Source organism: Electrona antarctica (genome assembly GCF_951216825.1).
Source record: "Electrona antarctica genome assembly, contig: scaffold_25, whole genome shotgun sequence".
NCBI classification, from domain to species: Eukaryota; Metazoa; Chordata; class Actinopteri; order Myctophiformes; family Myctophidae; genus Electrona; species Electrona antarctica.
Window position 1 is genome coordinate 1,685,001 of NW_027637034.1, and position 19,509 is coordinate 1,704,509.

General features: G+C 39.0%; 2 protein-coding genes across 3 annotated transcripts in view; one reads left to right on the forward strand and one right to left on the reverse strand.

Annotated features, from left to right (window-relative positions):
- Window positions 1-19,509, forward strand: part of LOC306919443 (uncharacterized protein) — a 461,602-nt gene that overhangs the window by 100,038 nt on the left and 342,055 nt on the right. The window lies entirely within an intron of this gene.
- LOC306919352 (cysteine/serine-rich nuclear protein 3-like) overlaps window positions 11,882-19,509 on the reverse strand; it is a gene marked incomplete at both ends in the record, with an annotated part of 142,059 nt that continues 134,431 nt past the window's right edge. Inside the window, 3 exons of the mRNA XM_079532146.1 lie at window positions 11,882-11,941; window positions 12,656-12,948; window positions 13,083-13,263. Of these exons, the coding sequence (XP_079388272.1) occupies window positions 11,882-11,941; window positions 12,656-12,948; window positions 13,083-13,263 (534 nt within the window). The remainder of the gene's footprint in view (window positions 11,942-12,655; window positions 12,949-13,082; window positions 13,264-19,509) is intronic.

Genomic DNA, 19,509 nt, shown 5'->3' on the forward strand with positions numbered 1-19,509 from the left:
AATGAAAATACAGATGAAGGTACAAACTATCTCACAGCTTCATACATCAATGAGTTAATTACAGACTCTATCAATGCTGAGAGTGTTATTATAGCAACAAATGGCGTTGATGAGGCACGCATTGTTGTGAATGATGATGATGATGATGATGTTATTTTTATCAGTCAGAATTGTGTAGAACCCCCCCATAACCAGATAGCAGAACCCGTTATGCATGCTGTAGAACCACCACAGATCCTTGGTATTGAAGAGAATAACCACAGACCTGACAGGGTTAATGTACCGGTATATGATGCCGCAAGTCTACATAACGTTTTGCAGCAAATGGTAGAAGCTATGATGTTGATTAGCAGTAATGTAACAAACATTCAAGAAATGGTCACTAGAAAGAAATAAGTTCTATACATTGTATGAGATCCTGTAATAGTTCCGGTAGTGCGTACGGGTGTGTGCGTGAGTGAGTGAGTACGTACGTGTATGCGTGTGTGCGTGCGTGTGTGTGTGCGTGCGTGTGTGCATGTGAAAGAGTAGGTGCATATTGTAGTTAATCTGTAAGATCTGTAATTTTGGATAATGTTACACCATAGTATTACTACCTTGTTACAAAAGTATTTAAACGCAAGGTGTGTATGCATACTTGCGTGTGTGCTTTTGTGTATGTGAAAGTATTATTTTATATATATTTTCCTCTTGTACTATTGGCTAAATACAATAAAAAAAAACATGGCACAACCCATTACCAGCATACCACCGCTGTTAAGTCATCTCAGTACACTGCTAGGTGGTATTACTGTAGATCAAAAGGTTAGTAATATTGCTTTAAAGAGGTATAGGGATGATATTGCAGCATCCGACGAAATTTTGGAAATGTCAAATGACTATCAGCCATTTTCCGAGGAAATCTTGGATACGTCAAATGATTGTTCACCTTTTCCAGTTCTCGGAAATAATATCCTAGCATTATTAGACACAGATATATATCCTACGGATTCTGCGACAAACATTAACATTAATCATAACGATGCCATTGTATATTCTCACACTGAGGATATGGATCAAGACATCGTTATGAATAATGCTGATGGAATCGACCAAACGGGTGGTGGTGGGATACCTGTGGATGTCGTACACAGGGAGATAGCTGATGAGTGTTACGTAACACAGATCCCTCGTTTCAATGGAGTCGAAGTAAGACAACATATTAATTTAAGATCAGTGCCTTTGGAGGATCCTGGCAGAATTCCATATGTAATAAACGATATTTTTTCTATTGCTATGACAAGAGCTATGAGTTATGCAGAGGAAGGCAGCGTGATGAATGTTTCATTATCAGGTCCAACATTAGCTGGAGATGTTAACATATTATTAAACCCTGGGGATTCTTATAATGCCGAAAGCTTTATGAATGAAGTAGTACAGATTGTACAGAGTAATAATGCTATCATGACGGACGATGAGTTATATTTCACAGTATCTATAGCTCATCAGAGGAGTGGTGGTGGTGGTGGTGGAGGTGGAGATTTTGTTAAACGTAAACCGATTTTACGCAGAACTCTCTACAGTGAAATATTGACTGAACAATGCAAAAATCTGTATATACCAGAAAACAAAAATAACATATGCTTTTCTCTGTGTGTACTACGTAGCCTATATCCGAGACTGAGGGCAGATAAATTGTATGCATTGGCATTGCAATTACACACAAGTCTGGGGTTCCCTGAGAACCGAAGCATTGGGCAAAGTGATATAGATATTTTTGAGGATCACTTGGATGTGAAAATAGTACTATTCTTTTATGCCAAGGGGGAAAACATGCTGATCAATTTTGAAACTAGCAAGCCCCCTAGGAAGGATGCTATATGGTTGTATTTACACGATGATCATTACTGTCTTATCAAGAAACGTCCGGCATTTTTTGGGTCTTCGTATGTATGCAATATGTGCTATGGCAGATATAACGATAATATATACCACCATTGTAAATATGTCTGTCGTGTATGTTATTCAGACTGCAGCGATAACATACATACTTCTGGAGAGGGTGTACCTGTTGACCCAAACGGTATACATTCTGAAGCGAATGGTACACCATTTGTGCCAAACGGTGCATCTTCTGTAGAGGACATTCCTGTTGACCCAAACGGTATACATTCTGAAGCGAATGGTACACCATTTGAGCCAAACGGTGTATCTTCTGAGACAAAAGGCAAAACTTCTGATACAAAGATAATTTGTAAGGAATGTAATCGGATCTGTAAATCTGCAGTTTGTTACGCCAGGCATAAAGAGGTAACAGGGATATTCGAATCGAGTCCATGTACAAAGCTTAGGCAGTGTCCACATTGTCACGTCACTTATAGGTATATGTCCAGCAAAAGAAACAAGGATGATCAATTAATACCCACTATACATATATGTCCAGTGCCGAACTGCGTGCACTGTATGGAAACCTTGGTTGGTGTGGGTGAGCATAAGTGTTATATACAACCTATTAAAGAAGTACTAAACCATACCGAAAGGTACATATATTATGACTTTGAGACGAGATATGATAAGCAGGGCATCCACGAAGCTAACTTTATTGTTGCAAATGTAAGTTATGAGAATGAGACGTTCGAGTTTGGTGGGGTCAGTTGTGTAGAAAACTTCATTAAACATTTCAGAACTGATTTGTATTTAAATTGCACTTTTATCGCACACAACGCATCAGGGTTTGATAATTATCTAGTATTGAAAGAACTAACTAGACAAAAACAAACTCCTACAGTAATTGTGAAAGGATCACGGATAGTGATCATGAACGATAAGGGCTATCAACAGAGATGGTTAGACTCTTACAGTTTCATCCCTATGCGCTTAGCAAATACACCTGCTGCTATGGGATTCACAGATGTTGTGAAGGGGTTTTTCCCCCACAGATTCAACATCAGAGAAAATGATGCTTACATAGGTCCTTACCCAGACAAATCCTTCTATGCTTTTGATGAGATGTCCGCGAGAGACAAACATAATTTTACTGAATGGTACAGCTCAGTTAAAGATGAAGTGTTTGATATGCAAAAAGAGTTATCGCTCTATTGCAGAAACGATGTTGTGGTTCTTCAGAAAGCATGCACACTGTATCGCGAAGCATTCATAACAAATACCAACGTGGACCCTTTTTCGTACTCGACATTACCCGCTAGCTGTATGGGGGTGTATAAAACCCTATTTTTGCCAGAGAACAAGATAGCTCTAACATACGAGGGGGCCTACCTGAGTCAGAATAAGTCCTACTCAAATGTCTCCATAGAGTGGCTTGAGTGGTTAAAACATGATAAAGGGATAGATATAAAACATGCTTTAAACGGAGGTGAGAAGCAGTTTGGTAAATATCATCTAGATGGTTATGATCCAATAACTCATACCGCATTCTCTTTCTATGGGTGTCAATTTCACGGTTGCTCCAAATGTCGCAGTAGTGGTTATAGTCCTTTTGCTAAAACCACTTATGCTAATTTGCGTTATCAGACCATAGGTAGACAGATTGCCTTAAAGAGAGAGCATAAACTTAAAGTCATAGCGATTTGGGAATGTGACTGGATAAGGGACAAAAAGACTAAACCCAGTGTGATTGAATTCATGCGCACATACACAACAACTATAAGGTTGAACCCCAGAGACGCTTTATATGGTGGAAGGACAAGTGCTATTAAACTTCTTCACAAGGTCATGGGTAAGCAACAAGTCAAATATGTTGATTATACATCACTTTATCCCACGGTACAAGCTACCAAACGATACCCCGTAGGACACCCAGAGGTTATTTTAGAACCCCCTTTTAAACCTATAAGTGAATATTTTGGTTTTGTGAGGTGCACAGTAGCACCACCTAGAAATCTCTACCATCCTGTACTCCCTTACAGATGTAACGGCAAACTCATGTTTCCATTGTGTAGAATATGTGCTGAAGAGATGAATCAGGTCAGTAACTGTGGACATGATGATGAACAGCGGATGTTGACGGGTGTCTGGACTACTATAGAACTTGAAAAAGCTATTGAAAAGCACTATGCTATTGTAAAAATAGACGAAATATGGCATTTCAACGAGACATCCACTGATCTATTTAAGGGCTATGTTCAAACATTTCTCAAAGCGAAACAACAGGCATCCGGTTGGCCACCAGGCGTTGTAACCCCTGAACAACAGGATAAGTACATTGCAGACTACTTTGAAAAAGAGGGCATATTGTTAGACCGTAGCAAAATAGCTCTTAATTTGGCCATTAGAAATTGTAATAAATTACTCCTTAATAGTCTTTGGGGGAGATTTTGTATGAATTCTAATAAACCTATCACAGAGCTAGTCTCTAAACCTGAAAGATTTTCCCAACTGTTGTTTCTATCAGACTTTGTAATAAAGCAGTTTCACTTCATTACACCAACTATAGCAATGGTTCAGTATCTCTACGATAAAACATATGCTCTTAGAATGAGCGACGTAAATGTCTTTATAGGTGCGTTTACAACATCTCATGCTAGATTAATTCTATATGATCTCATAGACAAACTAGGTTCTTCTGTTTTCTACATTGATACCGATAGTGTCATATATTTGAAGGACGAGGGCTCTTGGGAGCCACCTACCGGTCCATATCTGGGTGATCTGACAAACGAACTTGATGATGGGGATTTTATTACTATGTTTGTTTCTGGAGGACCTAAAACCTATGCATACAAGACTCATTTCAACAAGACAGTTGTTAAATGGAAGGGTATTACACTATCACCCAGAAATGCAGAGTGTATAACAGCAGATGCATTGGAAAGACTGGTCAAAGCCTTTGTATCCAATCAGGATGAGTGTCTATACACACAGACCCATACCATTCAAAGGGACAAAAGGACTCTGCAGCTTAAGAATGTAACAGTTGTAAAAAAAGCGCGCATTGTTTACAACAAACGCAGAGTTTTTCCCGATTATAGTACACTGCCCTACGGTTACTAATATTTCTCTGCCATCATTATGATTATATGTATCAACACCTACAGATGTTAATTACATCTATTATTTACAGAATCCGTGGTACAGCGGGCATTCTGAGGACCACAGTTAATCATCACAGATGATGAGTATTTCAACTATTACTCTATTTTACAAGAGGATATTTTAGACAGAGTATTATACTCTTCTTGAGATGAGACAGTAATTCCTCATTTATGAGGGGTTATGTTTAGCATTCATGCGAAATATGCATACTAACGCATCATGTAGAGACGTTGGAGATTTCCGAGGTAAACTAGAACATCCATTTAGCATGGTGGTTTCTGGGCCATCGAATAGTGGTAAATCATTTTTTGTGAAAGACCTTATAGAAAATGCTGTAAAAATAATATCTGTGAAATTTGACAATATCGTTTATATATATTCCTGCTGGCAGCCTTTGTATGACCAATTATTGAAAATAAGACATATAAACTTTGTTCAAGGAATACCGGAATCCCTGTGTGATGATTCACTTCTACCACCCCATTTACATAATTTATTAATTATAGATGATGTAATGGAAGCAGCCAGTCAGAATATAGAGGTGCAGAAGGTATTCACTAAATATGTACACCATAGAAATTTAAGTTGTATTTACTTAGTACAAAATCTATTTATGCAAGGAAAATCTAGCAGAACTATAAGTCTAAACTCATCGTATATTGTGGTTTTTAACAATGTGAGGGATAAGGGTCAGATAATGTTACTGGCTAGGCAGATGTTTCCGGGGAATACTAAATATTTTTTACAGGCATTCAATGATGCTACAAGCACTCCGTATGGTTATCTACTTATAGACTTTATAACCAAAACGCCTGATTGCTATCGTCTCAGAACGGGTTTGTTATCAGACAACCAAACAGTGTATATTCCTCGAAAGCCCTCTGTATAGTCATGTCGGGACGCATGCGTAGGAATTTGGTCCTCATCGAAAGGTTATATAGAGCATCACCCAATGCACGCAGAGTTATTCTAAAAAACGCTAGTTCTGACTTAATGAATGCCTTGTGTGAAATAGCATTAAATGTATTGAAAGGAACGATCCCATTATCATCTAAGCAGTACAACCTATTGCAGAAGAAAAAAGCTAACGTACGATTAATTGCGGATAAACGCATTAACATTACCAAGAAAAAGAAAGTTATTAATCAAAAAGGTAACGGGTTCCTGATCCCTTTACTATCGGCAGCCATTCCATTTTTATCTTCACTTTTTTCGCGGAGATAATCTAATATGGATCATGTACAGAAAATGTATCTAGTTCCGCAGCAACAGTTGGATAATTTGAAGCAACATTCGTCATCACACGAATCCATTAGGCAGGTCGCTGAGAATGAATTAGATAAAGTGATAGTTGATGTCCTAAATACCCCTGAATTAGATTTGCATCAAAAGGCAAAAAGATATACGGCTGTCTTACAACGTTATTTGACTATGATTAGACAAAAAGGGAACGAACAAGGAGTTCTAACATTAACACTACCTTCCTCTGAAAGAGGAACAGATACATCGGTTAATGATGTTATTATCGAGGCAAGTGGAGAGGATCCTCTGCTCATGGATATTGCTAGTCACATGCCTCAAAGAAATATGCGAAATGCACAACACATTGTAGATATGATGAGTAAATCAAAGGAAAGTGTGTCATGGTCTCCTCGGGGGGAACTGGTAGTCAGTGGCAATGTTGTACGTGGATCACATATTTTTGACTTGATTAAAAATGTTACATCACCACAGGGTATGCGTGATGAAAAAAGACCTGCTGGTTGGCATGATTTTCTACGTATTATGGCTGTATTGAATATTCCGTTATCATCAGTACCTAATACTCAAGTTAGACAACTCATTACGAACCTGAAAACAGGTACTGTCACTCCTAGCAAGAGTAGGGGTGATAATGAATATGAGCCCTCTGTTAGACTATCGGCTAGTAAAAAGAAGAGAAAAAGACGGAGTATGGAGGGTTCTTGGGCTGAGTACTGATAGTATATAGGACTATGCATCTATATATTGTTTCTAATATTTACTTTTGTTTATGGTGTTTGGTGAATATTATGTATAACATGGAACAAATGTATCAACTGTAACCAATGTGAATGCTATTACTTGTTTTATTCTTTTTTCTTTTCATGATTTTATTATGTACTTTTTCTTTATCTGTCTATATGATGGTGTTACTGATTATATGATACCTTTTGATGTGGTTATTCTATGTAAACATGTTTTTTCTTACTATATCATTTCTTAATAAAACAGACTATGATTGCATAGAGACTTTTTCTTTGCTTTATTCATGTGTCTATTCTTAATGCATTACATACAGGGTATTATCCAACACACACTAAAAACATTCATACATATTACATATATGGTATTATACACCATACACTAAAATAAAAATAAATAAAAGACAAATATATATAATAAAAAAATAAAACCTATCACAAACAATGTCTATCATGATGTACACTCTGTATGCATGTGAAATCATGATCTCTACATAGACCAGGGCGTATTTTGCTAACAAACTTACATACCATGATGTCATTACAAACCATATTACTCCTATACATACTCATAACTCTCTGATATGAATGATATTTCTGGATGTTACACAGAAAAAACACACAATGCTGACCACATGTAGTAGCATTGTTTTCCTGAACCTGTCTTGTAGAATAGGATACGCTATTACAATTATACTTAATAAAGTTATTTATGTATGTATGGTATAAGGTAGGAGGGTTTCCAAACGAGTCAAAAAAATATCCTTGTCTATCATCAGATATATAAATACCCAGCCAATGATCACCAGGCATTGATGAAATATGGGTATTAACAACAGCTATAGCTGGTATACTAGTTATATAATTAGAGGGTAACTGATCGCATGCTAAAACACCTAAGAAATGCGTATTTCTATTAACCTTCTGTTTTAGGATAAGCGTTAACTCCACAGTGTTCATTACACTTAATGAATATTCAGTGATAGTCGAGAAGTACTTGTCTACGGTTAGATATCTCAATAACTGAATCAAAAATAGCATAACATATCATAGTGACAGTTCTTGGTAGAGGTACTCGAAATCTAACCTCCAAACGTACATTCCCCGAGCGAATCAAAGATACGTGAGAACCGCAACCATCGTCAGCTTCTAAATTGAAACAAAATAATGTGTAACCTCTCCCAAAATCTTTTCTTGTGATAGCTAGCCCTCTGTCTTTTAGATGGCGACCAGTGGCCTGTATCATCTGATAATATTCCCTACCATACTGGCCATTGTCGAAGGTGGGTTGTAACGGTTTTCCGGGGTACGTATGTCCATCAGCATACAGTGCTATATATTCAGTGTTGTAATGATGGAAATTGAACGGGTTCCGCAAGAAACTACCTGTGAAAGATTCATTGTCGACGAAACCTATAACTATAAACTTAGGGATCTGCCCCAGATATAGATTCTCTTGATTACACACTCGTGTATGACCAGGTATAGATACAGTCTTTAAACACATCCTATCTATAGGATATTTTAACGTTGCGTGGCCTATAGCTTTAGCATGCGCTAACCGCACCCCTGGATCCACGGTGACCTTTTTTACATATACACTAGCTGCTATGATCTTAACCTTATACGCATCAGCAGGTGTAGTTGCCATTAAACAAAATTCATCTTTTGAACGTATAAACTTCATCTTAATGTCTACCCCATTTATAAGCATTTTTTCTTGAAAAAACATATCTGCATGTATAGGGGCGATTATGTCAACAACTCTACTTTCTTCAGTATATGAAGCTCTCTCAGTGTAGCCTGCATTACCCCCTGCTGGATTAGTAAGGTCCATTTCTCCCGCAGTGTCTTTACAAAATAGTCCACAGGCAAATTGGGTGTTCAAAGCTTCCTCTCCGTAATTCAACAAACACTCTAAAATTCCACGATATGGATATGTACTTGATGAATGTGTTATCAGAGTATCCCCCAGCATAATGTCCAATTGGGAGAATAGAGAACACCCCGGGTAATTAACAAATCCAACCTGGGTATTTGCATCAATATTTGTTCCATCAGCCTTAGTAATCTTGGCTTGTATATGAATATAGGTATTATTAAGATCTATGTATTCCTCACCACTAGCCGATATAAAAAATTCTAAAGGACCATTTTCTGTAATGGAATTGATCGTAGAAACTTCATGGTATGTAGATCTCTCAATCGATGTCTGTGTGTATGGTATAGAAAATAATTCTAATTCGTTTTTTAGACATATGTCTGACATATCGTGAAGCAGCGACATGTTGAATGCTAAAAAATATCACTATGCAGTTTTCTTATGTGTCCGTGATTCTTCCGTTTAACTTTTGTCTTCTTTCCACCTCCGTGAGATCTTTTAACTGTCTTTTTACGGGTATGGGTCCTCCCCTGTGAATGGTTTCGTGGAGGTCTTTTTAGACCACGCCTGGTGTATACCATTAGTCCTGACCCCTGCTGTCTAGGTTCTGTAGCCCTGGCTACCATGCGTGTAACCACATCTCCTGCAAAATTCTTTACAGCTGTTTTTAAATGAGGTTTAGCTATATTGAAACCACTCTTTAAAAGTGGTAATGCAAACCTGAACAGATTCCTAAAAATTCCTCCAAGACCTGATCCATACTGCGTAGCACTACCTGAGAAGCCTGGTAACCCCGTTCCTGCTTGATTCATGTAATATCTCATATAGCGATCAGCATCGCTAATGTATGGAGAACCCCTCATGATTTATATCTAAAAGTTATGCCTTACAGGTCTAAAGTGTAGTTTAACAATCACCTTCCCATATGTAAATGGTACGTACTGGTTTTGATCCGTTTTCAAAGATATTTCTATATCATCTATAACCGCTTTGGCTAAGGGTGTGTAGTGAGGTTTGTCGTAACACAGGTTTGGTATTCTTCTAGAGTCGTCAGCAATATTTATACTCCTCAACAGTGGGACGTAGCTGTCTCCCACAAGTTGATAATCCACAATGTCTGTATATACATAGATGTTATAGCATCCTCCATAGATATCTGCAGGGTGGGGGGCATACTGTACCCCGCGGTTTTGCAGTATTTCAAACGATAACCCAGGATCAAATCCTAGAATATGGGCTAAACGGCCTCTAAATTTAACTGTCATGCCTTCAGCCCCCATGAAAAAGACCCTATTTTTTATAGCATTATACATCATGGTTACTCTCTTTGTAATGGATTCTCCTGCTATAATATTATTTTGCTCTTTAATAATCTTGGTTATACTGTCATAATGTCCCATAGATAGATTATAGTTCACAGATTTACCATCCTTATGATCTGTAAATGACACCCATCCGTCATCCATAGGAAAACTACTCCAATTGCGTGGATATTGTAATTCTATTAATCCTACTTCATAAGATTCTTTTAGAATTATAGGTTTAACCAATTTTGTTTTATAATTCCATATTTTATTGTTAGGATAAACATCTACAGATGAGTTGCTAGGCAGCGTTATGTAAAACCCCTGACCAGCCATTATGTATCTACTGATGTGTTCGAAAAGACACCTACACCCTTAATGAGTAAATTTTATACGGACCGGTGTTTAAATAAATCTCTAGATGTGTGCTACCTATTCAGTTTACATTAAAAGATATCGGTAATCTCACTTTCCGATATCCAAGAATTAAATTTATCTGCCCAATTCAACCATTTAACCAAAACCATGGTACCTCCTTTCCCCTTTTTCTTTTTTAATATCTTTTCTATCTTGAATACTTTATTTTTATCTATAATAACTCTTTGTAACTCCTTATCATAAAATGTCCCCTGGATATCATCGCCAGCCGTATCCTGTAGTCTGTAGACGGGTGGTGTCCTGGGTATACATTCTGTTATTTTGAAAAATTCATCTGTGTATGTTTGTAAATACCCTTTTCGAAAGATCCCTCTATATTTTGATATACGTACAGTATCCCCTACTCTGTATTTAATTATAGAGGCAGGTGTTTGTCTCTGCTTATACATATGGTTGAATACCTTTTTCTCATTAGCCTTAGTTACATCCATCGGTGCCATCTTAATAGACCTATGATAGGAACCGTTGTATGCGTCGGCTAGTTCTTGTAGAACATCTATATACCGTCGTGAATTGACAGATGTCAGATAACGCCACATCCTAGTCTTTAGAGTTCTATTGAAACGCTCTACCACACTCGCTTTTGTCTCATTCCGTGTGGAGAAATGATGAATATTATATACGGTCATTAGCTGATGAAATGTCTTGTTAAAGAATTCAGTTCCATCATCCGTTTGAAGTTTTTCAGGATATCGACCTTCATTCAAGATGTCTTTAAATGCATCTGTAACACATGCCCCAGTCTTGTTGGGTATGGGTCTAACCCACGCATATTTGGAAAACACATCTATACATGTTAAGATATATCTAACACCGTCATTTTCTTTTGAATATAACCCCAGATCTACAAGGTCAGCCTGGAACTGATTATCTATGCCTTTTACAAAAACTCTATTTCTCTGAAAGTTTTTTGCCGCTGGTACATGAAGTGTGTAGGTGTCTTGCTTTTCTAACCACGTTTTAACATCAGACAGTTTCGGAGGTATCCTTTCTTCTTCTTTAACACCAGTGATCAGCCGGGATACTCCTCCTAGACCCCCAGGGTTAGTTACGTCGTAATATACCTTCTGTAATACATCCTCCATCTTTGACAGCACAAACACAAATGAATACTGGTATATGTTTTTACGGTTTTTATTTACATACTGGTTATTAAAAACATACACAATCATCTAGCATAGTAATATATTTTATGCACGATATTAGATCTAATTCAACCAGTTTCAGTACAGCATACTCCACAATTTCCGTAGACCAGTCATGTACACATTGTTGAAGACTATCTATACACATATCAGTAATATATGAACATATACATATAACATTACCAACCCCTTTTGAGCATTCTTGCTGCTGCTTAAAAAAATGAGTAATTACCTCCCTTACGGTTCTCTCGTTAATAGGATAACCAGGGGGTCCTACATACATGGATAACAACTCTTTATATTGTAAATTCTTAGTTTTTACATATTGTAAATGTTTTATAAAAATAGCATAGCCTTTAGGATGATCTAACATAACTCCCTGGGATGTATCTATGTTAATTACCGCATTCACAAGGGATATAAGACGTGTATATATACGTCCCTTAGTACCACCCAACACTTCCATGATGAGGGATATCAGACCGTAGATCTAGCAAGATCTCCTGACCATATACCGACGCAGTGCACCGCAACTGGTTCAACAGCCTCAGTTACAATGAGCTCTCTGATCTCTTTTAGTTTTTCAAGAATGAATGGCTCAGATCTCCACTCACAAACAATAGTATCAGCTGCTCCTAGGATTCTAGACAACGATATATCTTTGTGACACAGTTTCTTCAATGCGTAAGATAGGGCTGTAGACAGTGTGGGTTTAAACAGATTATTGCAAAGAACATCAAAACAACTCTCAAAATAAAATATGTGAGGCTCAAAGAGGCAGCTATGCTGCATCTGACTCGGGTGGTCGATTTTGCATCCGTAGCATGCTGCTTCTTGGGCCTCTGCAATTACTGCCTCAACACAGAGGCATAATACTCCTTTAAGCACTGCAATGTCCTTAGAGAGCATACGGTTCTCCTTGTATAGCTCGCAATCTTCCTCTTTCTTCTCAGCCTCTCGGTTATCCTGGTGGATTGGGGGTGTTGGAGATTTTTCCACAGGGGTGTCCAGTAATGTCAGATTTTGTGATCCAAGGACTCGTCCATATTCATGTATCCAATGGGTGAGCGCCTCATCCTCTGAATAAACGCTTGTATAATCCACAGCATTATCCGAAGGGGCTCCCAGCTCGGATGGATGGTTGCCTTGACGGTGGATAAAATAAATGGTATAATTAATATTACATAATAATAAAATAAAAAACTAAATATTATACATTTACTGCTTATATGAAAAAATTCTCAGCTATTTACCGTTATTGACAATCAGAATTCAAGACGTCTCCGGATCTCTGGTTCAGGCATGATATGATTGGTAGACATGCGAATATCGTCGCTATCCGGCACATAGCCGAAAAGAAATGTCCTTCTGACACACTCGTACTCGTTATTGAAACTTCCTCCGAGGATTGCTTCATCAATCTGTTTGAACACTGCCTGCAGAGACTCCCAGTCGCACCACTGAATCACAAAACGATCTGTATGGTCATATATCCCACCAGGGGCACTATTCGGTAGTATTTTACCCTCTTGGGGGAAAAGACGTTTTACAAAATAAATAAAACCATTGTTTGTTGTTTGTTTGCTAATCCTATCAGTATCAATCATATACTGTATATTCTCATATGCATTATACCACACCAGTTCACTCATAGCCATTAAGATGTCATTCCTCTTCTCACTTAGCCCTATGCACACCCAATTTCGAAATATACACCAGTCTCTAACAGACATAGTCAAACCTATACCCTCTACGTGGACATTACTCATACTAATGACACCATCCTCATATTTAAACTCATACACACACCTTGATGACCCCTTCACCACGATGCGTATCATCTCATCTTTTCTAGTAGTACGACTACGGAATCCACGACTCTTCTTTTTAGGAGCATGACATATATCAATACCAGTCAAAAAATCGCAGCTAGAAGGAATATCCTCACAGACTAACGTACCTGAAGCATTAACAGAAGCCATGACTTGTAGTAGAGATGTACGGACTGTAGCGTTAGAATAACTCTGGGTGTAGTATGCTGCACAAACACTGACCAGACTCTACGGTCCTTATATACAATACATGACCCATCTCACACGCACACTCACTCAGCCAGACAGACATTACAATTCAATGGGCTTTGAGTCGTCACAAGTCCAATGAGTAGCTTTTGTCAATAGAGCCAAAAAAGGCATGCCATGGTTACACTTTAACAGAAAGTGTACACAATAATAACACAAAAGAAAAGACCCTCTTTCCATAGGATCACTCACTCACTCACTCACTCAGCCAGAGAGACATTACCATTCAATTATATCCTAATGAGGGCCTTTTGTCAATAGAGACAAAAAGGCATGAGACGGGTCTAGCATCCCACTCTCTGCAGGACACGGTCACACATTAACAGAAAGTGTACACCATAAACACATGCACAGAAAGTGTACACAATAATAACACAAAAGAAAGCCCCTGTTCTCTAAAGATTTCTAAAGAGTCTTGTTTATACATGAGTCTGAATAGATTTCTTTTGTACATACTATAGACAACAGCACACAAAGCATGTATAGAAATCTATAGAAATTATGTCCATTATGTCTAATAATTACACACAATAGAACAAAAGATATAGAGAACAAAAGAATATGATACTTCTTCCCTCTAATACTACTCTGGCAGCAGGTGAAGCAGAACCATTAGTTGTAAAGTCCTGGCTTTCTGAGGAGCTGCTCTCCCCATCAGAATCCCATTCCGTGGAGGCAGGAGAAGGCAGGGACGATGATGGAGGTGAGGAGTAGAATGGATCTTCATCGTCGACCTCCTCAAACTTTCTTTTCAGAATACCTCTCATGACTCGACGGTGGCGCTTCACTCACGACGGAATCAAATATAAAGGAGAGCTGGAAAAGTAGACGTTTCGGACTGGTTGGTCCTTCCTCAGGCAAGATTCTGTTAGAGGAATGATTAGTTGTGCTGGGGCCCTGGTTTTATGTGTTCCTAATGGTGGGCGTGACTCATAGTCATTCGGCCAATTAGCTTTGTTGATGGGTGTGGTTTACTTGGCCATTGTTTCATTCCGTCCAATCAGAATCAATGGGTGTGTGTTCTCTTGTTCTGGTTTCTTTCATTTGTGCTTTGCACACATCATGAAACATATATAAAATCATAACTAAAACAAAAATACATAAAACATTTCAGTGCAGAAGAGAAAGAAAAACTCAATCAAATGCAGTGGGAAACAGAACAGTATTTCATTGTGATGTAAAATAAATAAGAGTGCCAGCATACCTGCTGTTTTCTGGGAGTTCTTCCACATGTGGTGCATAACAACTGCTGGTTTATAATAAACCTTAAAAAGCAGTATAGTAGTTCATCCAAAAATGACTTACTCAGTATCTGGATAAATATATACAATCTAACTATTGAATAAGTGGATATGAATTAATTGTTACTGCAGCAGAGCCATTCATCTTGAGGATTTCTCCACATTATTTCAGTAACATCAGAACCAAGGAGAACCAGCTCTGGTGAAGAAACAACTGCTCATACTGTGATTTACATCCCATTTATCTTAATTTATCTTGGAACACTTACAAACCACAGATAAAAAACAAATCTTGACTTTAAACATTTATTAAAAACAAGAAAACGGAAGTAAAACAGTTAGGCCTATTTGTTTCAAACAATATTTATAAATAGTAGACAAGCCTTCACATCTTGTCTTTTACAAGTAGCCTATATACAGCACCCCTTGTATTTTATGTGTTAGGTTGTAATGTAGGTTCAATTTGTTTCCACTTTAGTATAGAAGACAGTGGTCTGGTTTCTGTACAGGACTGGAACAGCAAATAAGTATATTGTCAAATCAAAGTCTCATATCCTATTGTGCGCTATTGGTTTCATTTCATTTCTTATCTATATTTACAGTGAAATCCCATTGTGTAATGTGTAGGCCTGTGTGCAGAAACATGTGTCCATAGTATTAATAAATGATCAGGATAAGTCAAGATAAATCAGGATATATCATTATACTTATTCAATTATATCCTATATTAATTATTTGTTTGTTCAGTAACAGAGGTTACTGTCTCCATATCCAGTCATATAAGTCATAGTGAAACTGGAAGGGATTGAATGAAAATACACTGAACAAAAACATAAGCTGATACATTTTTGCAGGGTTCTCTCTCAATATGGTGGTGATGAATGCACTTTTATTCAATGTTTTTCAAATGCTAAATAATGAACAAACCCCACATTCTTTCCCCATGTTAAAATGTACACATGCTAAATGATGATGGCTGATGCTTCATTCACTATATGCATTCAAATGCAGAGATTAACGTGTTAATGGTCACTCGTTGTCTGGCATTGGACAGATCACCTGCTAATGATCACATTTTGGATGAACTGAGACCATTTCACACCTCTTTGACTCTGATGAGTTTCAGCAGAACTACAGTAATAGGTCTATCATCACATGGAACTGTTATCACTCTTTCAGCTTTCTAGTGTGCAATGTTTCAGGTGTGTTAAAATGGCTATATGTTCTTGTAACAATCATTGCTATTATTGTTTGTGGTGACAATGTTAAAGTGCAATGTTTACTTACAGTGAGTGCACAACATGCTGCTGTTTGTTTTAAAAGGCTTTATACCCTGCTGTATATCAGTGGTTCCCAAACGTCACGCCAAGGACCCCCAAATACCTCAAAAAACCTGGACTGAAATGGTAGGAAGGGGTGGGGGGCATGGTGAGAGGAAGCCCTTCGTCCTCGGCGGAAAACCCGAAGGGACAGCTTTTTTCCGGGGCATCCCCTGCTGGGGGTCCCTGGTCCACATCCAACTGGAGATCTTCTGGAGCCGCGCTCTGGCTTCTGGAGACACGCAGGGAATGCAGCTGTCTCTTCTCCTCTTTGTCAATGTGCTTCACACCTGCTGCTCGCAGGAGTGCCTGTCTGTGCTTGTAGGAGTACCGCTGCAGGAAGCTGTTCCCATCCTCCAGCTCGGCGTCGGTGATGTGGACGTCAGTGTCTCCGTCTGGGACCTGGTCTGCAGTCAGTCGCTCAGATTCTCTCTGGTCAATGGTACCATTGGCCATCAACTGGTGTCTCAAAGCCTCAAGCTTCTCCTCTCTCCGTCTCTCTCGTAGTCTCTCTCTGCGCCAACTCCGTTGTTCCAGGGCGTGCTCTGCCATTGTGTACCTGCGGAGAGTGCTGTGCCTGTGCAACATGCCCAGACTGGCACCCCCGCGAAAGGGTACGCTAGTGAAACCCTGGCATCGTGGGAAGTAGAACACCGTCACCAGATCAAAGCGCACGTTGCTCTGCCTCCCTTCCAGCTTTGGCCTCTTCAGAATAGACTGGATGGGTTGACTGGCAGCAGGTGAAGCAGAACCATTAGTTGTAAAGTCCTGGCTTTCTGAGGAGCTGCTCTCCCCATCAGAATCCCATTCCGTGGAGGCAGGAGAAGGCAGGGACGATGATGGAGGTGAGGAGTAGAATGGATCTTCATCGTCGACCTCCTCAAACTTTCTTTTCAGAATACCTCTCATGACTCGACGGTGGCGCTTCACTCACGACGGAATCAAATATAAAGGAGAGCTGGAAAAGTAGACGTTTCGGACTGGTTGGTCCTTCCTCAGGCAAGATTCTGTTAGAGGAATGATTAGTTGTGCTGGGGCCCTGGTTTTATGTGTTCCTAATGGTGGGCGTGACTCATAGTCATTCGGCCAATTAGCTTTGTTGATGGGTGTGGTTTACTTGGCCATTGTTTCATTCCGTCCAATCAGAATCAATGGGTGTGTGTTCTCTTGTTCTGGTTTCTTTCATTTGTAGTGTGGTTTTTGTAGAGGCAACATGTATTTACTGGAGAATCAGTAATAATTATAATAGACTTCCCCCAAGTTACAGGTACAAGCTCGACTGGGGGGACCTGGGGACTTCAGTGCAATGTACCTACATATGTTGCGACCGAAGGTCGCAACATATGTAAGTGTATGTAAGTACATTGCAAGGAATGAGTGCATTCGCCATGTACTTGAAGGAAGCCTAATCCAATCACTCTTAGATTATCTCCAGTTTAAGTTTAAGAGTTTAAGTTTACCTTATTGTTGTAGGACTTTTGGTTTATTTAGCCTTATTGGGGTTAATTCACCCCATGGCTCCATTTCAACAAAGACAAATTTACATGTGTTTCTCTTTTGTTTCCTGAGCCCGGTGTCTAATGGCCCATTTGGTGTCAGTGACACCTCTATGCTTCTTGTCCCAGGCTGGTTTGGAATGTGCTAATGTGTCCCCTATTCAAAGTCTGATTTCCATTGAGTGTTGGCTTTGTCTATGTGGCTGGGGAGTTTTGGTACAAAATCAAAACAACTTGTCTAATATTTTGGCATGTTTAATGCAGCTCTAAGGTATATAATGACATAGTAAAATGTTGAAAATGAGTGGAATGCCCCTTTAAGAACTGGTTTTCCAGTTAATCTGGAGAAAAACCATTCAATGGTCGAAAACAGAGTCCACTTGAACATAACAGTCCACTTTGGTTGAACAATATTTAGTCTACTAGTCTAGTGATCCATTGAGGAGTTTCTTAAAGTCAAAGCAGGAGCCAGCATAAATATAAAATAACGTTATTGGTATAGCAAATTCCAACAAGGCATTTCAATGTGCTTTGCACACATCAGGAAACATATATAAAATCATAACTAAAACAAAAATACATAAAACATTACAGTGCAGAAGAGAAAGAAAAACTCAATCAAATGCAGTGGGAAACAGAACAGTATTTCATTGTGATGTAAAATAAATAAGAGTGCCAGCATATGCAGGGTTCTCTCTCGATATGGTGGTGATGAATGCACTTTTATTCAATGTTTTTCAAATGCTAAATAATGAACAAACCCCACATTCTTTCCCCATGTTAAAATGTACACATGCTAAATGATGATGGCTGATGCTTCATTCACTATATGCATTCAAATGCAGAGATTAACGTGTTAATGGTCACTCGTTGTCTGGCATTGGACAGATCACCTGCTAATGATCACATTTTGGATGAACTGAGACCATTTCACACCTCTTTGACTCTGATGAGTTTCAGCAGAACTACAGTAATAGGTCTATCATCACATGGAACTGTTATCACTCTTTCAGCTTTCTAGTGTGCAATGTTTCAGGTGTGTTAAAATGGCTATATGTTCTTGTAACAATCATTGCTATTATTGTTTGTGGTGACAATGTTAAAGTGCAATGTTTACTTACAGTGAGTGCACAACATGCTGCTGTTTGTTTTAAAAGGCTTTATACCCTGCTGTATATCAGTGGTTCCCAAACGTCACGCCAAGGACCCCCAAATACCTCAAAAAACCTGGACTGAAATGGTAGGAAGGGGTGGGGGGCATGGTGAGAGGAAGCCCTTCGTCCTCGGCGGAAAACCCGAAGGGACAGCTTTTTTCCGGGGCATCCCCTGCTGGGGGTCCCTGGTCCACATCCAACTGGAGATCTTCTGGAGCCGCGCTCTGGCTTCTGGAGACACGCAGGGAATGCAGCTGTCTCTTCTCCTCTTTGTCAATGTGCTTCACACCTGCTGCTCGCAGGAGTGCCTGTCTGTGCTTGTAGGAGTACCGCTGCAGGAAGCTGTTCCCATCCTCCAGCTCGGCGTCGGTGATGTGGACGTCAGTGTCTCCGTCTGGGACCTGGTCTGCAGTCA